Consider the following 26,657-nt stretch of genomic DNA (forward strand, 5'->3'; position numbering starts at 1 on the left):
CTCTCCCCTTTTTTTTTGCTAAAGATGTCTTTCTCCTACATAGTGACATCCACACTGAGTTTTTATAGATTCAAATATTGTACCAAATGAATATATGAGGATATATCTTAGGCTCCTAAGAGTTGTGCAGAACTTGACCTTTCTGCGTACTGACCTTGGGTGTGTGGGACCACTTGCATTTCCTTGACATCTTCAGAAATGGAAATCGTTGCAGCTGCTGTTAACAGGCAGCTTTGTTATCTCAGTTTGCCACTCAGCTAGCATGTTTGTAATAGTTTAAACAAGCTAGAGATCATTAGAGGAGATGCACATGTTTGCAGTTCAGTTATTTGTGTCACAAGAAAAACTTTGAATCCTCTTTTGGGGATGTTCAGAGGCCAGATAAGCCGTGCGAGTAGCTGGCAGGCATGTGCATGAGGTTGATTGGAAAAATATCGCATGTGTTGTGATTTCCAGCTAAATCCATGAGGCACCATAATGTTTATGGAGCAGGGAGCTAGCATAATGCTCGGGTTATCTGTCACTTTGCAAGTATGCAATGACCAACAGCGATGGCAGATGCAAGCGATAGGCATGATTGGGCAATAAATACAGGCAGAAGCATGGGTGTAAGCATGCGAATGCTTCCCAAGTGATTCTCCCAGGGTTGGACGTGGAGTTGAGAGTGAGCAGGTTTAAATTCCAAGCTGTACGTTACTCACTGGACCATGCGGGAAGCATGTTATAGCTGTCAGGGCTGCATTTCAGCAGGGAAGGTTGCCAGTAGCCTGTCAGAGCCCATTTAAGCTGGGAATGTTGCAAATATCCTACTTCCTTTTGTTCTTGTGAATTAGACTGTTACCGTTGCTGCTGTGTGTGTATGTTGGGGAGAGGAGAGGGAAACGTGTTCTTACGTTTGATTGTGTGCTTGAGATAATCCTTCACCACGTGTCCTGTTGGTCATCAGACATTGTGCCAATGGGCCTTATTTCCCACCCAGCACCATCCTATCTGGCAGTCATTTAGTTCCTGTATTATTTTTTTTAAATAATCTTTCTTGTGGTTTACCTGTTAACAAATCTTTGTTAACAAAATATTACATGTTTTACCATTATTAACCATATTACCATATTACCATTATTAACCTGTTACCAAAATATTTGGAGGCAAATACTACTTGGGAAGAATTCCATTACTGTTATTATCAGTTCTTCCCCTCTTTCAATGACTCATGCATGTGTTGAAATATCCCAGAGTGTCACAGGTTTCCATTTCTTTCTTGATAGTTTCTAGCTGCCGCTGCAAAATTTCCACTTCATTTTAGTATACGTTTAATTTCATCTTGAAAAACAAGCATGGAGCTCACAAAATAATTTGCAGCATAAGGTAGGTTCCTTGGTTATCATGCAGGACTTTCTTTTTTCCTTCTTTCCTTTTGACAAGATAGTATTCAAAGGAGCAGCAATGCTTGCAAATTAGGCTGTTGTGTGCAAACCTGATAAACAGCAGGTAGTGGGAACATTCCTGTAGTTTATGATTTGGCAACTTAATCAACTTAAGATTCTTCTGCTGCTGATTGCCGTAAAAATCAGGGCTTCCTGACTGTAAGGAGAATGAGTGAAAACAGCCTGGGTGTGAATGAACTGGAAATGTGATTATTTATTTTTTCTTCAAGGCTCCCACAATATCTCCCTCTTTCAAGCGATATTAAGCTTGAGGCTGTTCAGTGGGGAAGGGGCAAGTGAGCTAGAAAAGTTGAACCTTGCCTCTAGTGACAGAAGGCTCTGCAGTTGCAAAGCCTCAATCTGACTGAAAGTCCTGAAAGCAAACTGAATAAAAATCCTTACAGAAGTTGAGCCTTAAGACTGCTTTCTAAAATCCTCTCCAAATGAAAAGAAGTGGCTTGGTTTCGGCCGTTACTTCAGTGTCTTTGTTATTTTTCTTTTCCTGCAGGGGAGTGCTCAAGTACCAGACCAACTTAGAGGAACACCCTCCTGGTTGCTTTAATCCTAACAAAACACTCCGAGAGAATACGACAGTGCCAAAGGCTTTTGAAGAGCCGTTTCCTAACCATACTACTGAACCTTTCCCAGAGGACTTATCAGTACCAGAACCCTTTGTACAAAATAACTTTATGAGAATTTGTTCCGAGGAACCCAAGTTCCAGTCACACTTCCCAGAGGTCTGTATGATCCGACGTTTCAGGTATTACAAGCCATGCCAAGTCTTTCAGTCAGCCATAACCACTAATTATTGCTTTCCCTGACCAGATGTTTTAATAATGGAAAATATTATTAAAACCTTTTCAGGCATTCAGAGATTTGGTGGGGAAAAACAATCTCTATTAAACGTTGTATTGCATTATAATGTGCCTAGAATAGGGTGGAAAAATATCAAGAGATTGGCTGTAATGTTCTTTTTTTGTACAACATGGTAAGAGATGTATTGGTCTTGCTATAAATGTGACTTTAAATTACAATGTAGTACTTTAGAGCAAACATTTATATAACATATTCATTAGGCCCTTTTGTATGCATTGTATGGCATTAATAAATTGAAATAATCAAACTCCATTTGTTCTCTTTTTCGCTGTGCGGATTCAAGTCCTAATGTGCATTTCTGGGATGCAGTTGGTTGTGGTTTGGCTTTGTGTAGCCTGTTGTTTGCAGAGAATAATACTACACACAGTATGGGTAAATGAATATGATGACAGTGGGGATAGAAAATCCTTTTTGTTTCTTTATGTTTTGTGCAAAACAGCTTTTTCTTCATCCAAATTTGCTCATTTCTTTCAAGAAAAGATGAGCAGGGCTGTACTGGCAAGTAGGCTGAGGAGGTTTGGGAATGCTGCGTTCACAAAGCCTAAAGCCCACCATTCAAGGTGGCCTCATAACAGACCTCACAGGAGTTTCTCTTTATTATTATCATTGTTTTCTGTGAAGCACATATGTCCCTTACTAGCTGCAGGGGGAACCCATTTTACTATTGATCATGTATTCATAATAAGAAGCAGTCAAGGCTACACTAAAGTCTTCCAACAAAGTCCTTTTGGATTTGTATTTTGTTGTGATAATACTCCTGAATTATGTGGAAATGTGTATCTGGCTCCATATGACCCAGGCAGTGTTTTCCCTGGGGCTTAAGATGCCTATTCTAGAGTGATCTTTGGGGAAAAAAAAGAGCCATGGAAAGAAATAGCCACTCTGTTTTCCTGGCAGCGTGTAACTTCATCTGAGAACTTTGATGTATTTGACAGGTTTTTTTATGCACTTAGAGATACCAGGTCTGAAAAACCCGCTCCTCAGTGTTCTTAGGTCCTGTGAGCTACTCAAGTTCTCAAGGCCAGAGGTGCTTGTGGAAATTAAATACTAATTGCAAGAGATGCTGATGGGTAGCTTCTTGATTTGAGAAGGGTTGAATGACTGAGCAGATGTGGAATTGATAGTTAGCCCTGCCATAAGCTCTTGATAATTGACTCTGGGGATGGGATCTTGGCGAACAGCCGCAAATGTCTCCATCTGAGCTGGTCACCCTGGGCTCCCTATATAGTCTGTGCAGAGACATAGGCACTTGCAGGGCCCCATTTGCCTACCATACACATCTTCCACAGGGCCAAATGAACCGTGCTTCATAAGTGCCCTTTTTTCTCCCTTGTCTCGTTTAATACAAGCGTAAATCCTACAGCACAAGGATTGCTTCTTCATTAATGTTTTTGCCTATACTCGAGATGATAAAAAGAAGGTAATAGTCAGATAATACTGCAAATCAGACAGTGTTCTTCCTTAAAGGTTAATCAGTTTTATAGTACTCTGGTCTGTTAGATTTTGAAACAGGGTATGTATTGTGTCACTCCCTGCTGAAACCAGTTGCAATCCAACTACATAAAACCAGAGTAACATGGTCGCAAATGAGGTCATTAGCATCTCGTTCCTGATTAGTTTTATGATTGAAATCATTTGTGCCTGTGGAAGATGCTGCCAGTTAGACTGACTAAGCCCCCATAACATGCTTGGATTTCTGCATGTGGCAGGGTGTGGAGATTACTTGTGATCAAATGCTGTTCCGCAGTAGATGAGAAACGAGGTTCTGCAGGCATTCATGTAGTCTTGAAATTAGAAAACACAAAATGAAAAGCCCTTGAGGTAACTTTGCTGTTCTCCCGTAGACCTGGTTTTGGATTTCTGGACCTCTCTGCTTGTACTGCGTAGAACGGCTGTACCGCTACATCCGCAGCAATAAGCCAGTCACAATAACTTCAGTGATAAGCCATCCCTCCAATGTCCTTGAAGTAAGGATGATCAAAGATGACTTTGAAGCAAGGCCTGGCCAGGTGAGTTAATGTGCATCTGATAAAAAATCACTGTTGCTCACATAGCATTGTCTTCAGGGATGACTTTCATGTTCTATGTGCTAACCCATCGCTGAATGTTTTGGACGTCTTTTCTATCTCTTACTCTTTTCTGGTCCATTTTGTTTCAGTATGTTATTCTACACTGTCCAAGAGTGTCTGGACTGGAAAGCCATCCATTCACCCTTACAATGGTAAGAAATAAGAGTTTTTTCTGTACTTTCCCATTTATTTATATTTGGTAAGCAAATAGTATTTATTGCTTTCAAGGTGAAAATTCCCTTCAGAGGAGTTTTTATGTTTCATTTATGAGGGTACCAATGAATGTGAAATGGCATGGTTATTATGTATGACAGTACTGAATACATATTTAATTTTCTCCACTATTGAGAAAATGATAATGGGAACTTTTTTCAAAGTCTTCCATAAGTGGAAAACAATAAAAAATAAATAAATAAAATCCATGTGATTTTGATCATTCAGTTTCATAAATGAGGTTTTAACCATCTGTTTGTAGACCTTAGTATGTAATGAGCACAAACTCTAATGAATTTTCTGTTTTTTTTTCCTATTAAGTGAAATGAAAAGAGATTCTTGCAACTGCCTTTTCCAGAGCTAGAAAAACATCAAGTTTTTCTCTTAAAAAAAAAAGTTTTAAAAATAGACTTTATTTTTATATTGAGATATATCAGTGACTTAAAATGATATATGAGTGAAGTCGTATAACGGGATTATTGCTTATACAGCTCAATTTATCTAGAATGGGAAGTGGATCCTATGGAGATATACTGGAATAAGTTGAAATTGTAAATAAATAAATAAATAAATAAATACACCTGAAGTTCTCCAGGAGTGAACAGTGCAGAGGCCTAGGAAATTCTATGGCCATATTACAATACTGCACTGGCTATGTTGTTATAAAAAGCAGTCTAAGTTTGAATATTAGTGACAGCGTTGTCCTTTCATTGGCAAAAAACAACTAGGTCCTGTCCACTTTCAGTTCTTTGGTTTTGTTTATTTTTGTTCTGTTTTGGTTTGATTTATCTGAATGCCAAGCAGGCAGGCAAGTACTGTCACAGGTGAACCCACACTGATTTCCACAAAAATAGATTTTGTGCTGTAAATCTGGCAGTGAATCTCACTTAGGGAAAGCAGCTTCTGTATAGCTTGGCTAAACAATATTGACACTTACATAGCCTGATATTTGCAGAGTTTTTCTGACTATTCACATAAGTAGTAGAAAGCAGAGGCGTGTGCTATTTATCTGTTGTTAACTCCAGTAGGCAATTTTTAAGGCACTCTACAGAGTCCCTAAAGATAACTAAATATGCAATGCTGGAAAATGATGTGCATTGCAGTACTGATGGAACGGTAGCTGGATTTTTGTGCAGAATGAGTCAATTGGTATTTATTTATATTTATGATTTGTTTAGCAATCAGAAGATAAATTTAAAGCACTCAGCATAAACCTCAGATTGCTCTTTACACTCATTTGGCACTAGCATAGCTATGTTTAATAAAGCTGCGCCTGTTCTATACCACTGGACACATCTCATTTAAATGCTAATCTCAAAACAGCTTGTTCCTATTTTCTGACTGTCCAACTCAGTGGAAATTTAAATAATTGTTATAATTTGATTATTAGTAATAGTTGCACAGTTTGGAAAATACAGGACTCTTACGAAGACTAATTCTTCTTATGTTAGGACACTGCTAAAGCAATGGATGGTGTGATATTGACTTAGAGAAATAATGTCATCAAAGTATTAGGCCTGGTTCAGTAGTCTTATTTTCTGGCAAAACTTCTTGGTTTTGATTTTTTTTTTTTTTGTCATAAAAAAATACTGCTGACATGGACCTACTGGCTTAGATCACAGGATTAAGTTAAATAGGGTGTTGTATTAAAGTCGGATTCTTTGCACGAGTTGAGGATTTCATCTGCTATTTAAAATGGCATAGTGTAATATTGCATGTTATAAAAAATGATTTTTGAACAAAAAATGTAGATCTTGGAGCTATGGAAGACATCCTTGTTCTGAGTTTTCTGAGTGAATATAAATAACTCATTTATATTCAGATATGACGCAGTTTCTTCCAGTTAGATATACAACTAGTTGATAAATTACAGTTGGTGTAATTTTTACACTTATATTAAACATGTAACATAAGAATTGGCAATTTTCACTCCATTTCCACAGTGCATTATATTTTAAATATATAATACTGTACCTGGCAATTTCTGTTCATGCTCAATGCTTTATACTTTAAAGTGCAGCAATATCTGTCAGCATCACAGTATATCGTTCAAGATTGCGTACATGTTTTAACTATTATAAGATATGAAATTACTGCTAGGTTAGTGAGTCTCACTTTTATTGCCACAAACATATTTCAGTGGAACGTCAACTGTGCTGGAGAAAACGCTATTATTGGGTAAATGGCTGTTTTATAGCATCGTAAGGATTTGAAATGCCTGGGTTTATGGCAGTCTTCTTGCCCAGCTTAAAGAGGGGACAGTCATTTCCGTATGTCTTTCTAGGTCACAGAATATGCCTTGGGCTGCTGTCCTGCTTAGAAAGCTATTTTTTTTTTGGTGTAATACCATGCCAGACATGGGACTGTGCTTACAGAGTGTGTAGGCAATATCTTAAATATGGTATATTTTCCCCTGATCCCATCTGACCTACTTGTCGTTACCAAGCAAGTTGGAAAACTACTACTGCTTCTTTTATTCAGTGAAGGTAGTCCTAGGATTGTTTTCTCAGCTGGGGCTGGAGCATGGGGCTCAGAGATGTAGTGAGTGCAGTGTGAGGGAGCGTGGGGCTTCAGGTCCTGAAGCGCAGTGCAGCGATGGCTGCAGCAGACCTATGGGAAGGCTGAAGTTTTCTTCCCTGGCACTGTTGTCCTGCTTAGGTTTTATGTGATGTCCTATATAAGCTGCTAAAACATCTCATCGTGCCCGGAGCGTGCTTAAAAGAGAAATGACCAGTTCAAGCATATCACTATCCTCTAAGCGAGGACTGTAAGCAAAGTGGAAAGGAAGGGGTGAGGCGGCACGAAGGAGTCGTGCAGATGTTTTACTAGTCCCTTCCCTTCTCAGGGTTATGTAATATTTACAGTTTAGCTCAGTTTCTTACATAACGCCGGGGTGGAGGAAAACACTGGGAGGCTGTGTAAAGGGCCTGAACCTACTCCCATCGTACTCTGGCAAAGCTCCCATGGATTTCAGTCAGAGCCAGAGGGAGCTCTGAGTCTCAACCAAGTGAACGTAAAGAGGTAGGCATTGTTCAGAAATGTGTGCAGTGGCATTTGTTTTCTTTTCCTTTTTGTCAATTGAAAGCGTTCGTCACCCTGCAGATGGAAGGAATGAGCAGAAGCAATTGGTGCAAAATGCACACGGGAATTTAGAGGAACAAAACTCGTGTTCCTCTGAACTCAGAGCTGCCAGTCAGGCTTCCTTGCTAACCTGTGACCTGACTCTGCTGTTCAAAGGCTTCGTGTGATGGAATCATAATGTGGTTTGGAGGCCATCTGGTCCAAACCCAGAGGCAGGGACCAAACCTCAGGCAGGGACACCCAGAGCAAGTTGTCCAGAACCATGTCCAGGGGGGCTTTTGAAGCTTCTCTGGGCAACCTGTTCCTGCGCTCTTCCACCTGCGTAGTAAAGAAGTGGCCCCTGATATCCAGACGGAACCTCTTATGTTTCATTTTGTGCCACTGCCTCTTGTCCTGGCACTGGGCACCACCGAAAAGAGCCTGGCTCCATCCTCTGTACTCTCCCTTCAGGTATTTAGAGAGGTTGATGTGATTCCCTCCCGAGCCTCCTCTTCTCCAGGATGAACAGCCCAGCTCCCTCAGCCTCTCCTCACAGAAGAGGTGCTCCAGGTCCTTCACCATCTTGATGGCCCTACGTTGGACTCTCTCCAGTAGCTCCACGGCCATCTTGTACTGGGGAGCCCAGAACTGGACCCAGCACTCCAGGGGTGGCCTCACCAGTGCTGAGCAGAGGGGAAGGCTCACCTCCCTCAACCTGCTGGCAATGTCACTCGTCCACTCTAAAGTTCAACACTCAGAGATCCCATTTTTCTCATGATCATTGTGGAAGCTAGAATGTTTGAGCTCTGTTTTTGAAGCATACATCCACCTGTTTTTATTCACCTGTGTTTATTCCTTGACTTTGTTATCCATTGAAAAAGCTTTGAATGGTAACAATAGGATGACCCAACTCCTGCAGGTGAACTGCTGGCCAATTCTAGGTATCACTGTGAGCTGCTCTTTTCATATTGTCTTCATTGCTCCATCTAATTTGATTTCACTTTAACAAAACACTTTCTTTTAAACATTTACTTTTTCCATCAGTTTCCTTGTTACTACACACAACTGTTACTGTTCTCTGTATAACTGTGTAAAATTTGTATGCCCTTGTGTCTTTACTTATTTTAGTTAGGATATTATTGCATCTTACAATTGAATCTGAACAGAATATAGTCAGCCCCAAGATATTTCAATCCATAATGGAGAGAAATATTTTCAGTAAATCAATCTTTTACCTACTCAAGGGTTTTCAAAGTTATTTAGTTAGTTAGTTTTCAAAATTATTTTTACGTACTTCTATTTGATGAACTCTTTTGAGGAGATTTGGTTTTCAGACCAAGTGTAGAATATGGTCTGAAGGTCAGACCACTTAAGAGATTGGGTCTATTCCCTAGATAAGAGGAATCTAAAGAAACATATTCTCTTTAGTGTTTTGCTTCCAGACTGACATTTCTTGACATTATTTCTGTGGAAAAGTGCAGAACTCATCTGCTGTTGAATACAGTTTAAATATTATCATCTGTGGCATTCTTTAAAGCCCATGGAAAAGAAAACACGCGTCAGTAATGGTACCAACATCTAGTAGTCAGATGGTCCTTCACTGCAGTTCAAGTATCCAAAACATTACTTCCACTTTCTCTAGTATACAAGGGTCAGAAATAATCCACACTTCTTTCCAAAGCTAAAACAAATTGAGTTTCTGGAGTTTCTCCTTTTTTGCTGTTGTTGATGTTTTGCATCTTAGATAGCATTCGGTTCCTCCGACTTCATTATGGTTTCTCTTCATTTTAATCTGTATTAATAAGAAGAGACTAAGGCTTGTAGTTTATGGTACCACTGATTTTCTTTCCACTCCCATCTTACATTTGCCACTTAGTATTGAGTTCCCTCTCTTTCCAGACACTTAACCACACTCCTGATTATTTGCAGCAGCAAGAAACCGTTTATGGCTGCATGCTTCCTTTTCTTTTTTGCTAATGAATGACTTCAAAAGTAGATTCCCACTTAGAATATATAATAGTGTCTTAGAAGAAAAGGTGACTTCTCTTGTATGTTTTTGGAATAGCTTCTTGCATTGGCATGCAGTAATTGGCAGTAAGCCCCATGGAAATAGCCTTGTGTTTTGCAGATGTTCAGTGCTTCAGAAGATGTGCTAGATCCTTTCATGTGGTCTTTACGACAGAGTCGGTGCAAGCCACAAACTCTCACAAGCTGCAGTTTTGACATCTTGTCTGCTAAGACTCGTGTCTATTCCCAGCACCTCATAAAGCTCAGGAACCATAGCAATGTTGATTTGCTTGTGGCAAAAGAAGGTAGGAAACAATTACATCACTTCAGATGGAACTCAGATTGTGACCGACCATGACATAATGACAACACCAAGAGCTGAATTCTTCTAAATCTGGAGGTGGCTGACATCTGAGGTTTGGTGAAAGCTGCTCTGTGACAAACATCTTCAAATGCAGGATCAAATAATCCTGTGTTCCAAATTTGTGATGGTTTTGATAGCCACAATCTACTGCCATGCTTCCATTTCTTCTTGGAACTGAAATCTACGTTGCACAAAGGTGGGAGATACTTTATTGCTATAGTGGTGTGAATTCAGAGCCCCTTTCAAGAATAGCTTAAAGGTTAAAATCCTTCCTTATGGTGCATGCAGAGAACAGTGCTAACATTTCAAAACTGTTCTTTCAGTGGATACTATCTCTAAACCAGAAGTACCACCTCTGAGGAGGAAAGAAAACTTAGTCCAGATGGTACGTTGAGTAGTGAACCGAGTCTTTCATCAAAGCTTCTTTACTGCTGCTTTTTATGGTGGCGGCTATGCAAGAAAGCCTAGCAAGAGCTGCAGTGATTGAATGACTCAGTTTGCAGTGTGCTCTTTGTTGAAGTTGAACTGCTATAAAAAGACTTCATTAAATTTTGTTTTATGGCAACAACATAGATCTACTATTTGGAATACTGTTGTGTTGTGGGTTATTTTTTTTGTTTGTTTTTTTTTTCAGCTAAAATGTTGGGTCTCAAAGGATTGTCTCATTTCTGACAATTGCATGTGTGTATACTAAATTAAAATATACAAATACTAATATTTAAAAGTCTTTTCAGGTGTTTTGACACCTCACCATAACAAGAGTGAAGTATTACCTTAGCACCCAAGAAACAAGAAGTCAGTGTTATGCATTGCATGTAGACATTGAGACAACACCTCCTCTAGAATGGCGCTGTCAGTGTACAGGACAGACAAAGGGGAGTGCTTTTGGCTTGTCTATTCTTCTGTGATATGAGGGAGAGAGACCCTTTCAAGAGACATTCAGGACAGAAGCCAAAGTTAAGTCCTCTGAATCAATTGCGTTGACCAGAGAAGGTGCTAGAGTGCATGCTGGAGATGCTGTGCATGCTGGAGGGGAGGGAGACTTTAGGAGTTTCTGGGAACTCAATTCTGCACTGTGAGATTTTCTGGTGATCACTTTCTAGTGATTTCAGTGACCTGACCACAATTTCTTTCTTCACTGAAGTCACTCAGGCAACTAATCCATATTGAATTTCTCTGAAATTCAGGACATCATTTTGTTGGAAGCAATAAAACAGTAAATCTTAGTCCACTAAGTTCAGGCAGAGAAAAAGATCACCTGGTCTATGTAGGTCAACCTTGACTGCCTGACTTCGTGTAGAGATTTCATTCCTTTCACCATCATTTCTCCTGACAAGCACCATTGATAGGATGCCTCTTCCCCTCCTGCAGTTCCCCTTTACGCATCCAGAATCCCTTTTGGAAACAGCTGAAAAGCCACCCATTATTAAGAAAACAGTTAACTTAAAGATGTTCATCTGCATTTTAAGAAGTTAACCCTCTGTGTAGAGGAAAAGTATCTCTTTTGTCCTGAGAACAGTGGAACCTTACATAAGTTAGGTGAATGCCTCTGTACTTCGCTTGCCTCTAGAAAGCTGTCCAGGACCTCATTTGTCATTGAAAGAGATACATATCCTGAGCTTGATGTCTTTTCAAATGGTACTGTTTTAGCATTGGATAAATAAAAACAAATAAAAACATACGTGTATCCCAAGTTAATCTTGATGATACTCAGAAACTTGCCTAAACTTTTGTGGAGCTTTCTTTGCATCTATGTTCAAAATTTACTCTGTGTATCCTCTCTGATGAGTAGTTCACAAGACAGTATTAACAGAGGAAGATGGCATGGAAGTGGCACATACAAAACAAAAAATAAAATCAAACCGGAGCACTCAACGCAAAGATCCCCCACTCCAGGTCTTTATGAAATATCTGCTCTATATTAACGTGAGCGGCTGCTGCTTCAGATCCTGCAGAAAGGATCACCTACCAGCAGCAGGTAGATTTCTATTTCAAACAAGAAGTCTGAAATAGAACAGAGCCCTGTTATAATGTGCTCTGATCTCTCCCACGTCAGTGCTGCATAACAAATCTGCTTTTAAATCCAACTGAAGTAGAATCTGGTAAAGTGGTAATGAAAAGATTCAAGAAGTTCTGTCCTTTTGCTGGTTCTCTGTCTTTCTGCAGAGATGGTTAATTGGAAGCAGATCGCATGAGGAGGGTATGTAATGCAACATCTTTCTTCCTTTGCTTCCACCATACAGTTCAGTATGAGTAAGAAACGAAAAACTAATCAGGGTTTGAATTCTTCGCTCATGTGCATGGATGGCCAAGTCCTTTCTATGACGTTTACTACACCAGACAAGACTGGGGGAGGGAGACAGTTTGTGTGTGTGTTTTAGTCAGTCACAGCTGAATTTTGAGGAAGGGAGAGGGTAAGTTTGCATATGCAGATTTACAGAAAAAAAATCCAAATATATATTACTGAGGAAGAGAACACTGATTCATATCCAAATTAAAACTGTAATAATTACTGAACCCCAGGCAGAGAAACTCCTAAGTCCATTAATCATCTCAGAATAATTAGGAGAATTATCTGAAAGAGGTTTCTGTATGTACATGACAAATTATAGTACTGAACCTATAAGTTTTTAAGCTATTGCTTATTTGTACGTTTTCTACCTGTAAGTTTTATTTATTTATTTATTTATTTATCTTTTCCCGGTGAATGACTTGTCCTTATTCCCTCCCTATCTCTGTTTAAATCCAGGTACCAAATGAATTTGGTCATGATGGAATTACAAGCTAATAGCTGTGATGTGTGCATTTACAGTTCAGGGCTGTTAGAAAGAAGGTCTCAGCAAATGGAACGTGAATATAAACAACATTGTTACGACAAGTAACATAGTTGATTTTTATAAGAGAAAACCAGTGTTTTGTAGAGCCAAGATTGTCTTTATCTCTGGGTAACCTAGAATTCATCAGTGAGGGTACTAGCAGCTTATGGAGTTGATGAAGACACACATGCATTGTACCATAAACTGTTCACCGCAGGAAAAGCCTAGGAGCAAGATTCTGAATAACTCCATCAAAAAAACTGAGAAGTTATTGGAAGTTTGCCTGAGTAAAAAGTATGTAAGGACATCAAGAGCTAAGTTCATACTGACAGATAAATACAATAAAAACAGTCTAACATGATGACATTCTAGTAAGCTTTGTTAAATATCTTATGCAAATGGTTATGAAACTTGGCTTTATAAGATGATTTACGGCGTGTTTAGGGGGATGCAGATATTGTGAAGTATCTTGCTGGCAAACTGAAGAAATCCCTAGAGCATGTCTGCTCTTCATAGAAGTAGAAAAGCTAGCAGCTGTTTGACAAAGAATTTAAGTAAAACAAAAATAGAATAGATTAATCTTTCAGATGCCTTTAAGTACTTTCTTAGACTTGTTTGTTTGGTTTGTTTGGCTTTAGGCTTAATAGTTTTGGGGTCTGTATAAAAACCCTAAGTAAACCTCCATTTTCATTTAAATCTGATTCTTTTGGATTGAGGGAACAAAGAAATTGTTACATCCAAGTTCACTAAGTCCTATGCCTTCCTTCTGCAGATGCTTTAGACAGAAGGTGTCAGATCCCTCTCAGGAGCAGTTTTATTTTTTAATATTGTAAAAGTAAATTTACAAGGTATAACAAGTCTCTACTGACTTTAGCAGAGTTTTTCTCCCATCAGAGGCAGTGCTTCTAGGTTAGTTTCTAGGCTAGGTTATAGAAAGGTCTAGGAAGTGAAGGAGAAACCTCAAGATGAAAAAGAGAAACAGAACTTCTAAGCATTAGTACAGTTAATACATGGACAAACTATTAAAGGAAATGGAACACCCTCTCTCTTGCTGTCTTAAAATCAAGAGCCAGCTCACAGTATCTGCTTAGGGATGATGGAAGGAGCCTGTGGTGCCATTCCATTTCCCTGCTCGTGCATTTGTCAACTCAGGGCACTGTTGCTTGGCACTAGGTCCGGATGCCCTTGGAGGACTCAAAGAGGCAATCCTGGGCAGAAACACTGCTCTGCTGCCTTTTGCTCTGTCAGGGACAAATGCCTGCAGTAAAGTTGTGGTTTGTTTTAACCACTAGCTAGCAACTTGAAATTCTTAAATTATATGGGCTGAATATTGCTAGGATTGATATCTTTTTACTATATTATAGGAAGTGTAATGTGTCTGTTGGGGATGAAGGGGTAGTCTGCAAGATTTTTACGTTGGTTAAGCTGCAGAGTGTAAGTGTTGCTTAGTAGTGCATCTATAGCAGCAACAATTTATGGGGCGAGGCTGTTGCAAGCTTACAGTAAAACAAAGTCTTTGCCTATTATTTAATTATTACAAACATCAATTTCTGAAATGCAATACGAAATCTGTTAGGTATCTCAGACCTCTGACAAGTCTTTTCCAGTGTCTGTGTTTGAATCTCCACTTCCTCTTTGGACATTTCACAGTCACAGGGGCTGATCACCTCTGAAATCTGGCATTGGCTATACAAAAATAGAGCTATTTAAAAGTAACATGTATTTTATTTACAATTACTGGTCTATTTACAGCCTTAAGGCATTTACTGCAGTAAAAAGTCATGTTTTTCCTTGGCCCAAGGGTGAAATCAAGGAACAAATGCTCATAGATTGAGATTTAAAAAAATGTTTTGAATACTGAGAGTAATTTAACAACTGAAGACTGCCGGGAGCAAAGTAGCAAATGCTCAACACTGGACTCACAGGAATTAGAGGGTGTGGGTTTGTGGTTTACATTACAGAAGAAGTTAGACCCCAGATGACCAGAATGATTCTTCTTGGCACTGCAGCTGGCCACTGATGCATCCTGAGCATCCCCCAGTGTTGCGGTGTGTTTTTTCCACTAGCCAGCCTGCAGGTGTCTGGGGTTGGACAGCAAGGAGTATAAGGGAATGGAAAGCAAAAGGGAAACGTGCTTGGGATATGTTTCTGCAGCTGGGCTGCTTGCAAGGAGTCGGCCCCGCAATGGGAGGGCTCTGGCTGAAGCAGGGAGTATTCATTGGTGGTCTTGCCTCGATCACCCAGACACCCTTGATACTTAAATCACGTTCCATAGTTAGGATTTCACCACATTAGGAGATGTTATGATGTCTGCTGATGTCTGCCAGTAAGGTTAGTTGCAGGGCCAAGTCTCTAACAGCGAGAGCTGTTAGACAGAATCTGATCTGTAAAGTAACCCTAAGCAGAAAAATAAACAGAGCCATTTTAGAGAATCTCCTAGCCTCTGAGACAGAGATGTGTTTAAAAGAGAAACGCTGCACATGAACTTGATTTCCCTTGAAATTTGCTTTGTATGGGATTCATTAGTTAAAAGAAGGGTAGCCCAGTGTAACAGAGTTCACCTCCTATGAGTCAGACTGAAGTCTAGCTACTATTTTTTGGCTACCTTTATATAGTATGCCTGTGTTTGTCATCACTCCTCTTCATTTTCTAATGTCAGGATGAATCATTCCAGGAATGTTTATATCAGTTCTGTATGAAGCCAGACAAGCTACAGCTTACTGAGCTCCTGAGGTTCACGTTTTCTTGTCAGTTGACAAGTTCTGCCTCTTTCATGTCTTTCATGTGCTTTCCTTGATCTGTGCAAGGGCTTGTCTGAGTCAGGAGCAAGGATGGGCTGAAGGAGCAGGGGGCTGCAGCACAGCTGGTTTTCCCTGACAGGCAGGCAGAGATGTGGAAGCAGAGCAGGGGCTCAGCAGTGTTTGCAGTGCCTGCCAGGATATCTGCAAACTCCATATTAGAATCATATCACCTTTTTCCTGCAAAGTGAAAGCCTCCTTTGAAGGGCTTTCCCTTTATTTGAACAAATTCTGCAGTGATCTTTATAGTTTTTGACACTGGAGAAGATGAGGTTTTCCTTTGCTCTTCTAGCCGTGACACAGATTTTAAAATCTTTGGGCAAAATTCAGGCCACCAGTGCTGCAGCACTGAAGAAAGAAGTTGATGTTTGCTGTGGTGCATCAGTTTGAGAGCAGTATCTCCAGCATTGCCCAGCCTGTAGATAAATGTGCAGCTGTGCAGGAACTTGTAAGGAACCTTATTCACATGGCTGCATGGAGGTACATAGCTTGGATCTCTCCTCTTCTTCCTTCCCTTCCCCTCCTCTCCTCTCCCCTTCTCTCTTCTCCTTTTTCCTGATAATAGATATTCTCCAGTGTTATTCTGGTGTGTTCATGACAGCACTGTAATAAAAAAAAAATCTCTTCACAATTCATATGGACAAAGGTAGAAAAGAGCTAGAAAGTTTCAGAAATTATTATTATTTCTTTTTTCTTGCTAGCTTGCTGTTGACTCTCCTATGCCGCAAGGTCTAAAAAAGTGTTTTAAAATACTCTAGTCTTTTTTAATATCATAAATATTTCAATAAGATGTGTTCTGTTTATTGTTGTGGACAGGATTCTTGACTGAGAATGGATACCAGTGGTGATGAATATTTGGGGTGTTCTAAGCTGGAAACATAGATGCCGACAACATAGTTTTCATTTGCTATATGTCGTGCTCTCATATGCACAGATTTCTCCATTGCTCATCACCTCCAGGAGATTTTTATACCAATATAAAGTGGGTGTAAAGTATTACCACTATGATCTCATAGTAATTAGTTCACTCACTTTATATTCACATAAAAGCAAGGCATAGAGGACAGCAGAGAATTGTGTTCAGTCTGTAAAGCTGATAAAATACATTTCAAGTATGTATTAATCTAGTACTGAGTTAAACATTCATTACTTAAATTATTAAGATTATTAATTAAAATTATCATCTATATTTTATCTCAGTATAGACATAAATAGTAGAGTTACAACCACTGGTAAGTGTAATTCATTTACTGATTTATAAGCATAAAGTTCTCCAGGGACTGTTGCTAATTCCCTGTGTGACAATTTGCATTTGTATTACAGTTAGCTTGGGAAAAAAAAGGAAGAAAATATATTTAAAAGTGTTTTTTGGTCAAGATAAAAAATAATCTGTATTCCATATGTGACTTTCATACGTACAAAATACTATTTTCACTGCTCTGAATGTGAAAATACGTGGAAAAAAATACAATAAAAATATGTATTATAAACTTTCTCTCTTGTGATTAACAACTCTGTGAAAATCTACCAACTTCCCTGTGCTAAAAGCATAGCTTGTTTTCTCCAGGGGTGTAAATCTGCACAGCACTATTAAATTTAACAGAATTCCTTTGGTCTTCATTATTTTTGGAGGCTGGCCAAATGCTGGTGTAGATAACCTGATTAGCATAGACGTTCCTACCTGTAAAATCTTTCACTTTTTGAAGATACAGATAGCTTGAGGTTAGAATAAAATTAACAAAGCTTCACATAATTATACCTATCTGCTACAGTTAATTTGTGTATTGTGTCATGTTAATCAAATGAGTGCATCAAATGAGGTTGATTACAGTGCAGAAAGTGCGCCGTGCAGTGCTCTCCAAAGTGCAGAAAGAACTACTGAAAAACTTGTGACATTTTGTTTAATAGTGTCCAGTGTTCATTCTTACTACAGACTATTTTCCTGTTTGGAAAACGTTTATTTAAGGAAAATAAACTATGAGACAGGTGTTTTTTAATTTTTATTTTTTATTTTTTATTTTTTATTTATTATTTCAGGATTGGCTAATCTTAACAATCTTCTCTTGGTGAGCTGGGAAATAAGGAGAAAACAAGGGGCTGCATGGAACTCTTGCCACAATATCGTTAGTAGTCACTTGCTTGATTTTAGGACTCTTCAGACTAAAAGGAGCTGGGGGAAATCCAAGCACTATTTGCCAAAACACATTTTAAAAACAATTTCAGTGTTTTTGTTCACAGCTGCAGAGAGGATGTCATGCATTTTGCTGAGGCCACCTTGATAGCCTTTGTTTGACCAGGGCTCCTGTACTTATTCTCTTGATTTCCAATTCAAGAGGGTACTTCAGCTTGTGCTTGACTTTTACTTTATTGAACATAAATAGATGTCAGTTTAAATGCATGTATGAGCTGACAGTAATAAGGATCTTGAAGCAGTGTTTAGCTGTGCAGTGTTTTTAAGATGAAATATTGCAAATCAAACGGAAGAGGTGATCAGAGACTTAGGTATGTGAAATGGGCATAATAATTCTCAAGGTTTTTGACGCTGATCCTTATAGAGAGATTGGTGAAGCGTGGACTAAATGAATAGATGGGGAGGTAAGCTGAAAACAAATCCTGCTCCTGGCACCCCAGGGAATATACCCAGGTACATGGTAGGCGCTGACAGCTGGAAAGCAGGAGAGAAGAACCAGGGGGTACTGGTGGATGCCGAGTTGAACGTGAGCCAGCAATGTGCCCTTGCACCAAACAAGGCCTGGCTGAGTTAGGCAGAACATTGCCAGCAGGACAAGGGAGTTGATCCTTGCCCTCTGCTCAGCACTGCTGAGGCACAGCTGGAGCTCTGCGTCCACTTCTGGGCTCCCCAGTACAAGAGAGACATGGACATACTGGAGCACAAACATGAAGATGATCAAGGGACTGGAGCACCTCTCCTATGAGGAGAGGCTGAAAGAGCTGGGGCTCCCTGACTGGGAGTAAAGAAAGCAGAGACAGACTCGGTGTACAGAGACAGGATGAGACAGTGGGCACAAACTGAAATAAAGGAGGTTCCACCTGGACATAAGAATACTTTTAATGTGAGGGAGGTTGAACACCGGCACATGTGGCCCAGAAGGGCTGTGGAGGCTTCTTCCTTGGAGACAATCAACACACGACTGAACATTGCCCTGGACAATTGTCTCTCATTGACCATGCTTGAGCAGGGGGATTGAAGTAGCCAGTCTCCAGAGGTGCTTTCTAGTCTCAGCTATTCTATGATTCTGTGATTCCATGAAGAAAATTAAATATATAAGACAATGTTTTCCTTGCACTTCATTTCACATTCTCAATGGCCTGTCAATAACACCTGAAAGTTAACTTGATCTTATCATTCAACTTCTGAAAAGCTGTCTGAATATTTTTCTTAATCTTCTTTAACAGTCTGGAAAAAGCTACAGTTGGGAGACTTACTGTGTTTATGGAGATGAGAGACATAAAATAAGTGTTCTGTGCATAAAATTGTAGATAAGATCTTAAAAGTTCAAATTACAGGTTTGTAGCAAAGTCTTAAGCTGTATGGGGCCTCTGCAGATCATCAGGCCTAACCTTCTGGTGCAAGGGCCTTAGGTTAGGTTATCCAGGGATCTGTGAAGCTGAATTAGCAATAGAAATTCTTCCATTTCTATGGGCTACCTATTGCAATGCTTAATTGTTCTCCCAGTGAAGAATATTTTAATTATATACAGAATGAGTTTCTCCTGAAAGAGTTTTGTCCCTTGTCCTGCCATCACGCATGGTGGTGAAGAGAGTATCTCCATCTTTATAGCTTTATTTTAGGTGTTGGAAGGCAGCAGTCGCTCTGAGGATAGCTCTGAGCCTTCATTTTTTGGGCTAGACACACATATTCTTGGACCTCTCTGTGTATGTCAGGTTCTCCAACCTAATCATCATGGTGGCCCTCTGCTGGACCATCTCCAATTTTTCTTTCTCTTGGACATGGGGAATTTCACACTGTGTTGCCTTGGTGATGGGTGTTTCCTCTGGTAAGATTTAGTCGCACAATAAGATTTTTCCAGAACTCTCTGAGGAACTCTCATAACCAGTTATAAGTATCAAAATAGGCTTCCTAGAGGCTAAAGGGAAATAAATCTCTCTTTTTTTATTGGATAATTTTTCAAAGTAGTGCAGAAAAGAGTTAGTCCTAAGGGTAGTGTAAAGGATAATAGGTTTGAACCTATTTCGGCTTGAGTCAAGGGGTATCATGCCATTAACTGTAATGGCAGGAGGGAATGACAGGCAGTTTTATAGAAGATGTGCTGACCTGGGATTTTTCATGGTTGGACTAAGAAAATCACTTAGTCTCCTGTGAAATGCAGGGAACCATAGGACAACCCAGTCTGAAAAATAAACTGCTAAAGGCTGTTATAGAGATCCCCAAGAGAACAGATGTTTTTGCAGCTAGAATACTTCTTTCTAGCAGAGAGGCAGCATATCTACTTTCACGTTGAGAATTGCTCTATATATTTTTGTTCTGGAGGACAGTGTAACCAGCCACAAAGAACATAGGCCTTGTTATATGGAGTTTTCCTGAATCCCTCCCTTAATGCCTTATTTTTGAAGGCTAAGACTGGCTGAAATAAGTACCTGTACCAACATTTTGTAGGAAAACTTGAAACATGACAAGGAACTACACGAGTCTGTGTAGTAATCAGTACTCTTAACATGAATGCTCTTCTCCTTCATAAAAATGGAGTGACTAGCTGGGACATTGTAATCCTTCTAGGTTTGCCAAGATGTAGTGAATACTAAACTTTTATCTGTTTCTTTATGGCTAAATAAGGAGGGATAGGAATAGATCCTCAGCCCTGGGGCCAGTGGTTTCACACTCCACAAGAGATTATCTTGAGAAAGCTCGTGGGAATGGTCCAGACCAGAGCCAAGAAATGTTCTCTCAAGCATGGTGGATGATTGAGGCTTCAGTTCACTCCTGGAGCCTCCTTTATTTAAAATGTAGTTGTGTTCCTAGAATCTCAGCCCTCTCTTCAGCATTCGTATTTGTCTGTAGGAGGAGAAAAATAGAAACAGAAATGTAATCGGTTGGCTGTTGGATTCCTGATGGACTTTAGATCAGTCATTAAAAGGTTCTAAGAAAGGCATCAAAATGCAGCAGTAATATTTTTTTGTCAAAGGGAAACCAATTTGCGTTGGTTTATAGAAGGAAAGTGAAGAATCTTTGTTCAAGGAGTAGCTGCTTGTCCTGTTTATCTGTGAAACCATTCGGTGTACCCGCAAAAGTTGTCTAGCCAGTGAGGTAGAAGTCTCCTGGGGTCTAATAAGGAATGAAACTGAGAAGGCTCTTCAGACCTTTGACATGGCTTGACTGGAGGGTTTTAGGTATCATGGTGTGGATAAGACTGTAAATAACAATTCGTTTGTTGATAGTCATAACTAAGTAGCACCAAGGTGAGGGCATAGGTGCAGAGTGAGAGAAAAGTGGCAGATTACATGGTATGCCAAGCAATCTGGTGTTTTGCCTTTGTGAACTCTAAGCTCTTGGGAAGGGCAGCAAAATCTCGGTATTTAGAAGAAAACAACAGTTGTGTGAGAATGATCACATAACTTGGAATTATGACACTCAAGAAGCAGAAGTGTCTTAAAGGAAAGATATTTCTTTAAATGGTTTAGGGATGATGGGGCAGTTCCTGATTTTGAATGATTTTTGAATGAATTTTGAATGAAGGGTCGGTAGGAGGGGGAAGTACTTATGTACTGCTGCATCCTCCGTTGATACCGTTGTTGAGTAATGCTTGGTGAAGTGGTTGTTCCAAATTGCACCCCCAGATGAACCCATCCCAAACTCCCTTTACCAGAAGAAAGGGTTAAAAGCAAGTGGAGACTAGCCATGCTTGGCTTCATGAACAGAACTGATGCTAGACTTGCTTTCTAAAGTGTATAGCTGCTGGTATGGCTTCTCAGGATTGACCTGTTTACACCAGGTTCTGTCTTAACAACTGTATTTTGAATGCATTTTGTTACTTTCTTGTTACTCAGAAGTGGTCCTTAATATATTTAATATTTTTAGTGCCCTACAGATACCAAAGCAACGTTTGGGGTCCACCTTAAAGTAGTAGGAGACTGGACAGGTATGTAGAAAAACAATTCCTTTTCAGAGACAAGTATCTTTACTTGAACTTTCTGGCTTCAGCACAATTTTACCTTGATTGCAACATACTCTTACTAGAGATCATTTATGCTTGTTTTCTCAAAGTTCTTATTACATTCTTGATGCAACCCCTGCTTTATTTGGTTGTGCATTTCTTGAGATAGCATGTTTCTCCAACTACTAACAGATGTTCTGATCACAACTAAATACTTTGCAGTGTTCCTCGGTTTCTGCCTCTTTTTCTTATTTCTTGGTAGCCCGCCGCTGCTGTACAATGCCTCTGTGCACAGTAGAGACTGCAGAAATGCTGAAATGTGCAGCTCTCAGATAAGAGGATTTTAATGCCAGCAGTTTGGATGCCTGCCAGGTTAATTAACGCCCACGGTACAGTGAGATTATAGGTTGCTTTCATGTTCTTCCATGTTCTTCCATTGGTCTATGAATGTCCTCCAGACCATGGGTGTAAACCAGGATTCCCTGCAGAGCAAAATGGTAATTTCCTGCTCCCTGTCACAGTTTTATGCTCAAGTGATAGTTGTCATCATTGCTTGGCAGCTGACTTTCTTCTTGCTTAGCATAGCATTTCCTTGTAAGGAAAATAAATACACAACACCATCTTGTTCGTTTCTTAGGAAGAAATGTTTTCCATGTTAATTTGTGTCAGCTAATGTTTTTGTGGAACAGAGTCAAACAAGCTTGTCACGCTAAAAGGAATTAGAGCAATTTCAAGAAGAGTAAGTCCATGAACATCCAAGTTCAATTTGCTGGTCCAAGTCCATACTTGGTTGTGGAAGTCTCTGAAACTTTCATAAGCAAGGGTTGAGAGGGTAATGCCATGTGCAAGTATAATCCATAATTACCCCGATTTTCTGTTCTTCCATAAAATGTAGGATGTTGGTGAGAAAGAGGCAAGATATGGGCCTAATTCTGCCCCAGTATGCTGTTATTACACACCATTCCTACCGGGGAGAGGACAGTAGGCTACTGGAACAAGTAGGGTGGAGAAATGCTAAATGGGTTTTCCAAATGAAGTGACATCTTTGAACGTTTTTTGCCTCTATGGTGTGAATTGCTCTTCAACAGTATTTAAATGTCTTTCTTCTAACTCAGTATCTATATGCTCTGTTGTGAAGTAGGTCTGCCTAGGTAGGATTGTATAAGATTTAGGACACTGTTATGTTACAGGGACCATTCGCTGTAGTTTAGCTACACAAGGACATCTCTTCCTGGGTCAAACACACTGTTGGAAAACAGGCTGTTTACCCAGCCATTTACCCTGCGTCTGTACCATGGAGCCCTCTTCTCACTCATTCCCTTAAGCTCTGTGACAGTTAATGGTCTCTAATCCTCTGACTGTTTGAGGAGGATACTGAGGAAGGATTATTATATTTGCCACATTCCTTATAATCTTTCTTAAGCATGCGCTAATGGCCTCTCCTGGAGACATGATATTGGTCTGGGGAAGTTTTTATGCAGCATGCTGTCATTTAAGCTCCTCTCACAACCTATTCTCTCAGCCTTTATCCTATTTATTCAGATTCTCTTTTGTATCACATTTTCACATTCCTGACAGTTTATGCCTGACACCAAAGAGAGTTAGCAATTTATTTCAGAGAACTCAATTACAAGCCTAAATTAAAGGGACGCAAGAACGTGCAGATACGCTGTGAAATGCAGAGAACTGGTTTGCTTGAGATGTTGCTCCTCTCACTGGCTTTAGCTTCTGCTGCCTGCACCTGGGAGATGTTGAGGAGGAACAATTTCCTGCCATTAGCTGTAAGGACTTGAGCTGAGGATACAAACTGCTGGCAAACCAATTCTGCGAGTTATGTTTCAGGTCAAGTCTCTGACACTGAATCTCATGTTTTGAAAATTGAATAGAATACCTTGTGGCCTTAGTGACTTTGTTTTATAGGTTGGGAAAGCAACTGCACGTCAAGAAGAAAGATAAGAGGTAATCGAATTGTCAACTACTGATAAGAAGTTGCTGTTAAGGGAAAATCATTTATTGTCCATATCCCGATGCATAAAATTGTAGATATCCAACAGCTTGCAAGAAGTGGCTTCTGAAAGAAAGCAGCCACTTTAGAATGATTTTTTTCACAGGAACAGGTATTTAGTAGATTTTCAGGTAGTATAACTATTTGCTTTTAAAAGCAATAATTTGAATATCCCAAAATGTGGGACAGAAGTAGGGAAGAGAGGAAGAAACCTCAGAAATGACAGCTCTGAGACTTTTGCAAAACTAAGAGTAATCCAGACCCCTAAGTGATGTATTTCTTGCTTCATCGAAATCAAATGGTGCTCTCTGAGCTTAGAAGAGCTGAGAACCTGCCCTTCTCAAGAGCAGATTTCGATAAAGGCACAATATTTCATCCCACTATGTAGGCAGCAGCATTCCTGAGATAAATTTCCAATACAGATCTGAGCTGTTTCATTTCTCATCTGTGTTATGGTGGTATTAGTAACTGTATTGTGCTTAGCTTTCATGTTCATTACAGAAAACAGAGACACACAGGCATCGGTATTCCTGTAACATGCATTTAGATGCCTATGTAGGTACTTTCACCCGAACTACTTCCCTTTGTAGACTTCTGACCTATTGCTGTGTCTTTTTTAGGATGAGACAGGCCAGGCCCCAAGCATGCCTTTTTCTCTTCTTTGATTGTAAAGAGAGCCTAGATATGCATCTCTACTTTAGAGGTAATTAGTTAATCGAAGGTTAGTTGTGATTTTTTCCCACCTACAGGTTCCTGACATGACTTTTACAACTTTTACCATGTGCAACAGGTATTGTGTGTAGTGGTACAGCTCCTACAAACCCACTAAAGAATGTTTCATAATAACGTAATTATTACTGTTACAGATCCATGATTACTTAAGTCCGCGCCTGTTGTATTAACAAAACATGTTATGGCATTGTGGTGGCTCATGCTATTAACACAGTTATCTGGTACTGCAGAGGTGAAACCTGTGGCTGTGGACCGCTCAGGTGGCCCGTTAGGACTTAGGCACTCAATTTGCAGTGGGTTTCCAGTGGCTGATCTCCAGTAATTGCAAGCCTGAAGCCGTGCAGCTTGGGCTAGCTCTCCCTCTGAGCTATGCCAGCGTGTCTTACTGTGCAGCTGCCTGGCAGTTACTGCTGCTGAGCTGGCAGATGGGAGCCTAAACTCCAAAGGATCATTGATGGCCCCGCAGGGGCTTGTGTGTGGATCAGACCTGTGAGGTCCACAGATGAGATAAACAGCTGATTTTGCTATTAAACTGCCCTTAAAAACCTTTTTTGTTCTTCTTCTCTCACGTCTCTGCTGTCACCTTTTTCTCCTTTAGCTTTGAAAAATTAGCTGGCTTGATATTTACAGAAGGATTTCTTGAAAGTTGTTTTTTCCCCGCTTACTGTCTTGTTTGTCCTCGGTGTTGTCACCTATCAGGTTTGTGCTTCCTCCATCCTTGCTGCTGCCTCAAGCACCAGTGCTTGTTTAGTTTGAAATTGACATTCCATCTGGCATCTCCGGAGGGAAAAAGAGAAACCACGGACCATGCCTGATGTGTCCAGCCGCTCAGCGGCAGTGGAAAAAACACAGCCGTGTATCAAGACAATGTGTCTCATTCACTAGACAAACTTCAGGGTGCTAGACAGAAAGTAATATTGATGATGTTGAAACAACAGACTTCTGAAGCCATGCAGCATGTTTTTGTGGAAAACAAGTAGACAGCACTCAGAGGTGTTGAGGTGAACTGCATGCTTTAAGGCCATAAAACACTGCTGTTATGCTGCAGGGTGTTGCTGGTACAAATTGATGGGGGATTGTGTTTAAAACACTGCTGCTGCTCTGTGCTCTACAGTATTTTTTATCTTGTAGTGACATCAGCCTGCTCGTCAGTTGTGTATGATCATAGAGACGTTTGCAAGGCTTGTCCACCACTCTGAGCAGCATGATATTTACTGTGAGGGTACCACACTTTGATACCACCCATTAAATCTGAGACTTTTGTCCCATAGGTTGCTAAATATTGTGGCAACCAGAGGTGCTGAACTAGAACCAGAACAGGTATATTTTAGCATACCTATGCGTTTCTATAGAAAACACTAGGTCTCATCAGAAAATACATCTTTGCTTGGTTCTTCCTGCTGGAGATGAGGATATGTGTGGTCAGGAGGTCCTTGGGGTACTGACTGTCTTATTTTGAATGTGATGTGGTATGATAGGAATTTTTGCCAGATATTGTCATAGCCTCTTTTCTGGAAGGTTCAGATTTGGAGCAGGAAGTTTCAGGAAAAAAACATTTTTCAGTTAAAAACAACAAAACTATTTTAACAGAACATGGCAAATGTATGAAAACATGGCTCTTGTTTAACTCCCTGTGGACTAAAACCTGAGACAGCAGAGTACACAACACAAACTTTTTGCTTTTAAACAGACATAATTTTTAATGCAGTTGTTTGACGTTCTGGAGATGGAGTAAGGATTTTTTGAATGCTCTCCAGAAGAAAATAAACAGGCCTTTTAAGTGGCCGAAGGAGGCATGACCTAAACTGTCTGGCCAAAGAGGGTTTGTCAAATCTTTCAGGCCTATCTTCATGACCCTGTCAAGTTTTTGCCGCTCCTAATATAGAGAAGATGTGAAGCTTCCCAAGGCTCACTGTGCATTGCTGCACTTAGCTGGGATTTAGCAGCAGGTATAGGAGCTAGCAAAGAAACAATATTTTATTTTCAGTAACCCTGGGGATGGTTTTAGAGATATTGAAGTAGTGGATCATTCAGTCGGTATCAACTGTATTCTCAGTGGATCTTCATTCAGACTGGAGGAGTGTGAAGCAGAAGATGACAAGGAGTAATATGACTACAAAGTATGCCCGCAGGATGTGACAAGGCTGTCCCAGGATCAC

The 26,657-nt window shown here is 40.0% G+C and overlaps 1 protein-coding gene across 7 annotated transcripts in view; it reads left to right on the top strand.

Annotated features, from left to right (window-relative positions):
• Positions 1 to 26,657, top strand: part of NOX4 (NADPH oxidase 4) — a 123,054-nt gene that overhangs the window by 30,873 nt on the left and 65,524 nt on the right. For all 7 annotated transcript variants that reach the window (XM_083824044.1, XM_083824043.1, XM_083824040.1 and 4 more), the window contains 4 exons: positions 1,933 to 2,161; positions 4,145 to 4,309; positions 4,459 to 4,521; positions 21,686 to 21,746. In XM_083824044.1, coding sequence (XP_083680170.1) covers positions 1,933 to 2,161; positions 4,145 to 4,309; positions 4,459 to 4,521; positions 21,686 to 21,746 — 518 coding nt within the window. The remainder of the gene's footprint in view (positions 1 to 1,932; positions 2,162 to 4,144; positions 4,310 to 4,458; positions 4,522 to 21,685; positions 21,747 to 26,657) is intronic.

This window comes from Anser anser, assembly GCF_964211835.1.
Source record: "Anser anser genome assembly, chromosome: 1".
NCBI classification, from domain to species: Eukaryota; Metazoa; Chordata; class Aves; order Anseriformes; family Anatidae; genus Anser; species Anser anser.